General features: G+C 34.3%; 1 protein-coding gene across 2 annotated transcripts; it reads right to left on the reverse strand.

Annotated features, from left to right (window-relative positions):
• Positions 1-3,390: 3,390 nt before the first annotated feature.
• Positions 3,391-4,815, reverse strand: LOC132179133 (uncharacterized). 2 transcript variants are annotated; one of them, XM_059591777.1, is made up of 3 exons: positions 4,767-4,815; positions 3,904-4,579; positions 3,391-3,809 (listed from the first exon to the last, which is right to left on the reverse strand). In XM_059591777.1, exons 2-3 carry the CDS (start codon positions 4,513-4,515, stop codon positions 3,594-3,596), a joined length of 828 nt encoding a protein of 275 aa, XP_059447760.1. In that variant the 5' UTR covers positions 4,516-4,579; positions 4,767-4,815; the 3' UTR covers positions 3,391-3,593. The 2 variants fall into 2 exon arrangements, with proteins under 2 accessions (XP_059447760.1, XP_059447759.1); XM_059591776.1 differs by lacking the exon at positions 4,767-4,815 and having other exon boundaries at positions 3,904-4,758.
• Positions 4,816-5,500: the final 685 nt, after the last annotated feature.

Below are 5,500 nucleotides of genomic sequence, written 5' to 3' on the forward strand. Positions count from 1 at the left end.
TATATATATATTTTTAATATTCTTATAATTTTGTTTTTAAACCTTTTTTTTTTTTGTCCACCCACATCTAAAATCCTAATTCTATCACTGTCCTTATCATTTTTGTTTTGTTGTGTTTATCTCATAGGATTAAAAGCTTCTCTCTCTTTTTTTAATTTTTAATTTTATTTTTTATGCCCCAAAAGTTTTATTATGATACTATATTAAATTATCATTTGCTTCAAATGTTAGGTGGATAAGAAATAATTTATTTAATTATTTAATTAATATTGAAAAAATAGTTGCTTTTCAATGCATGAAAGCAATTAGAAAGATTACTCAGTATCTTGCTCTATAAACGTAGGGTTACTTTCAATTAACTAATATAAAGTTTAAAAACAAGCGAAATTGGTGTGTTGAAGTGGTGAAACATCCATGACAACTCCGTTTGTTAATATTTTTATTTAGAGGGTTTTTTTATTTGAAGAATTGTTGTAATATAATGTAGTTAATATATATATATATATAAGAAAAAAAGAAAAAGGGAGTTATAAAAAAACCATCTCTGCCCGTGGATGAAAACGCCAAGTGATGGGCTTTGAAGCCTCTCCTCTTGCAGTTGAAGGTCATCCAACCCTATCAAACCAACTAATATTGGTTACCATGTCACTTCTGGGTAGGTTAAAAAGCCCTCTTTACAAATATACCATTATCAAGACCCTAAAGACTAGAAACAATTTTGCAAGCATCACTCTTCTTTCTCATTTCGTTTTAATTTTTCTAGTCATGGTCAACTCCTTTGTTAATAGTTAGGGTCCCCATCAATCCATTATCATCTACCTTTATATCACTTTAGGCTTGGTTTTCTTTTGATAAAATCAGTAAATTAAAATTATTTTGCATTTCTTCATAAAGCTTATATAATGATTTCTTGGAAATGGGTACGTATTTTCTTAGGATATATATATATATATTTTTTTTTCTAATTTCCCACACCTATTTTCCAACAAAGATTACATAGTATCTGCTACCTGCGATAAGCTCTCCTTTTTGTTGATAAAGCACAACCATGGGCGCTGGTGTCAGAAGTGCTTGACATGTAAAAGTAGCTGAATTGGAGCGTCCTTGTTTCGTTATTTGGCACAAAAGAATCAAAAAGATTGCCATTTTCTAAGTTGTAATTATATGAACAGTAATGCTCCTGTCAAAGGTAATCAAGTGTGAACATTTTAATTGATATTAATATCCATATATTTATGTTATATGGTGTTGTGCTTTTCCTTCTTCTGCGTTTTTGGTCGGATCCTTCCTAGACAGTTCCATACGGTGCCAAGGAGTCATGACTTTCACTTAAGATTTGTAGGAATCTTGACTCTTGAGCCTTCTCAGCCCAAGTAATTGTTTAACAACTTCTAAAAGAAATTGTGACTGGAAAGAAGAATTTTTTTTTAATATAAGAAACTGCAGTTTTGTACCCTTATGGTAAAAGGCATCACTATAAAGTGCATTCAACCCCGTCATTTTACAAGGCAAAAGTGTGTTTTTAGATACTGCGGAAAGGCTCCATTTGGAGAACGTGTTTTGAAAATAATTAACGGTGTGTTTGATATAAAAGTGAAAGTAAATTTGAATTTTTTTGTACCAAGCATATAAAAGTGGAAATAGTATTGAATTTTTTTTATGATTAAATACCTTTTTGTCCTTATAGTTTAACAATTTTATTTTTGGTTACATAGGGTTTAGTTTTTATCATAGGAGGTACTTTGGGTTTACATAAAAATGGAGATAGTATCTCTATTTAAATTCAGTCCAAAACTTGACGAAAAATCATGTTAGTACCATTAAAAAAATTGACACATGTCCCTATACCTAATTAATTTTTTAAAAAAAATTAAAAAATTATATTTAATTAAATTAAAAAAAAGGCTACCCATGGCCAAAAGGGGTGGCCCAAATTGATTTTTTTTTTTTAAAAAAAAAAAATTTAATTAAATGAAAATTTTTAATTGTTTTAATTGTAAAAAAATTATTATTTTTAATTAAGTATATGGACACATGTCAATTTTTTAATAGTGCTGACGTGGCTTTCCGTCAAATTTTGGACGAAATTTAGACGGAGGTATTATCTCCATCTTTATGTATACCCCGATGTACCTCATGTCATGTGATAAAAACTAAATCCTATGAAGCAAAAAATAAAGTTGTAAAATCATAGGGGCAAAAAGTTATTTAACTTTTTTTTAGGGAAAAATATAAAAAAAAACCCCCAAAACTATCAACCGTTTTCGATTTAGCCCCCTAATGTTTCAAAAATGATAAAGTAGCCCCCCAAACTACCAAGCTATTGCATTTTGGCCACTCCGTTAGTCAAAACCGTCAATTTGGACAGAAACTGCAAAATGATGTTGTTTTGTTATGGGTAAGTTACTACAATGCCCTTTTATGAAAAAAAAAAATTTTTGGGAAAAATATAAAAAAAGCCCCCCAAACTACCAGTTGTTTTCATTTTAGTTCCCTAATGTTCAGAAAGTGATAAAATAACCCCCAACAAAACGACATCGTTTTTTAGTTTCCGTCCAAACTGACGGTTTTGACTAACGGAATGGCCAAAATGCAATAGTTTGGTAGTTTGAGAGGCTACTTTATCATTTTTAAAATATTAGGGGGTTAAATAAAAAACGGCTGGTAGTTTGGAGGACTTTTTTATATTTTTCTTTTTTTAAAAAGATAAAAATGAAAAAAGAAGTTAAATAATGTGAAGTCAAAAGTTTAAACTTATATGATAATAAAATAAAAATTGATTAACGTGATATAAAGGGAAAATGAGTTTTGAATTTATTTATAAGAAACAAGTAAATAAATGAGACCTGACCTAAGTTTGGACGCAACTGCTAACCCACACGGCTTAGCCGTGACCTAGCATAAGTTAGGGTTGGCTGTAACCTAGTCGTGGGTCAATGAGTCACAAGATGATTCAAAATTTTCAGAAGGTATTTTGGTATTTTTATTTGTCTTTGTTAGGAATTAACATAAAAATAGTAGATTACGTCCAATTAAAGAATTTTTTTTTAAAATTTGGAAGTTCATATGGTTGGTAAGAGTCTTTTGTTGCCACACTGTTGGGTACCTCTGCCAAACACACATACTTTCGGCAGCAGCTGCCCACGTGCTTTTCCGCATCCACTTCCCTCACTACCTATCTGGGGAGATAATAAATACCTTCAAAAGTCTTGAAATAAAAATCTAGTATAATATGTTTAGAGCTCACTCAATTTATGATTAAACTTATACATTTCCTCTACGAATGAAAATTTCAGCAAGGCCTCTGTTTTGGCCAAGATAAGGCTCTCCCGCCAGAGTTTATATGGAACAATTTACCCAAATAAATTTTAAACTATCCAAAATTAGTAATTACTTATCAAACGAACGAAAGTTTATAAGCGAGATAGGTCTGTAACGACCAATTAAGACATAACACATATTGAAACAAACTATAAAACACAGTGCTTAGATTCAGTGGAAAAGAAAGTGTTGTTCCTTGTTCATTTCAAGAACAAAGTCCTAGTACCAAAAACTATGGATAACATACTAGGTGAGCACAAACAACAGCGGAACTAATCAGCCTTCTTATCTCTTGGTTGGGACTTGTTGTTAATAGTAGCAGTGTGTTTATCCTCTGCAGTCTTGGCATGAATCTCATCCCTCTCCCTGAAGTACCTTTCAAAAGCCCTCGGAAGGAATTTTGGAATCAAAAATCCAAACAGATTGATCGAGAAATACACTAGATTGGCAACTGCAAGGCCCCTCCCAAACCAACACCATGCAATGTCCTACAAAACACACAATCAATCGTATCATATATCAACACACACGAGGGGGGGAAAAAAAAAAAGTTAATTAATTTCCACGTATATATATATTTACCTTAAGTAGTGCATTTGGAGGCAGCGTTTTGGTAACCCACACGTCGTTTACCCAATCAAGGATAACAAAGATCCTCCTAACTGTATAGAGCAATGGCACCAATGCCCTCACCGGTGGGGAAAACAAAGATAACCCACTAATAATGTTTTCGGTGAGTATCTGAAAAGAGAGCAAGAAGAGGTGAGGTGTGGCTGACCGGACTGCTTGGTCGTCTCCCCTGGCGAACCCACCCAGGACGTATGCCAGCGGCAAGAAGAGCCCTATTGTTGTTCCCACGACCACGTAGAACCTAAATAATTTGTTTCCATGGAAAATTTCCTGTGAGCCGGAGCTGACTGTAGTGCCATGGGAAGGGAAGGCGAAGCGCGCAAGGGCTAGAAGATAGACAGTGGTCAAGGCAGGAAAGAGTAGATCGAGGAGTGGGACGAGACCGCTGGCTGAGAAAACCATGATGAATGCCACGAGCTGCAGCTCTATCACGCGCAGTGATCCCATCACACCACCCACCACAGGCTGCTGCTCCTGCTGTACATGTTGCGGTGGTTTTGTGGCTGAAGTGCTGGTTTGGTCTGGCTCCGACCGAGGAGCCACAGCAAGGGATACTCCCGACATCTAGCTCTTCCTTAATTAATTCACTAGCTTCTTGTGTCTTTAATTCAGTACTTGATTCGATTGGCTGCAACATTCAATAGAGATTTAGCAACATCATATCAGAAAGAAACAACAATGTTATGTTAAAACACATTTGTATCCTTAATTAAGGGAAATATTCATTAAAGTAAAAGATTGGCTATCAAAATGAAGAGGAAAGAAGGGAAGAAGTAGGAGTGGGGGAACACAGATGATGCATTCAAAACCGATACCTCCTGAATTGCCAAAAAAGACGGCAAAGAATCGGGTGATGGGGCGACCACCGCTATGAAGTTAATATGAACGTGGTGCTATAAACGGTTTGACACGTGTGTAAAGTTCCACGTGTGGTCATATGTGTCCCACACGTGTCGCCCACTTGGCTATAATGCTATCTCCCAGGCTTATCAGCTTCTCTTCAACCGCTGGGAGTCCCACGTTAGTTTGTAGGTGCACGTGGACACTCCCAGACGGCCAGAGCGAATCGGCTTACTATGTATATGGGCTATCTTGACCCAGCTTTCGTTCAAATTCATTTAGGCCCAAACTATTTTATTTATGTGGAGTCAGTTTAAGCAATATATATATATATATATATATATATATATATTATTTTGTAATTTGTAATTTGCTTTGTTAATAGGTTGTTGAAGAGAATTTATTTATTTTTCAACCATCTTAATATTAAACGCATGAATTCGCTATTAAATTTGTGTAGAGCCCATGTGAATTTACAAAACTAATGATTAATTATTGAATTTATAAGATGAGATAAAATATATATATATATATATATATATATATATATACACAAATTATTCCTTTTCTTAGAATGTCTCGATAAATGTAATCCCTAAATACACTTCCACGGTAGATATGGCCGGATAGGACCATTGTCATAAATCTGTTACTTAAAAGGTTTAAAAACAATGAATAATTTGATGAGTACCGGTTGGGTGACCCATTT

Source organism: Corylus avellana, chromosome ca4 (genome assembly GCF_901000735.1).
Source record: "Corylus avellana chromosome ca4, CavTom2PMs-1.0".
Taxonomy (NCBI): Eukaryota; Viridiplantae; Streptophyta; class Magnoliopsida; order Fagales; family Betulaceae; genus Corylus; species Corylus avellana.

Bases quoted from the DNA above. Each gene is read 5' to 3' on its own strand.
- LOC132179133 (XM_059591777.1), bottom strand. From the start codon at position 4,515: ATGTCGGGAGTATCCCTTGCTGTGGCTCCTCGGTCGGAGCCAGACCAA. The intron at 3,810-3,903 runs GTAAATATATAT...TGTGTTTTGTAG, and splicing joins CTCCAAATGCACTACTTAAG to GACATTGCATGGTGTTGGTT.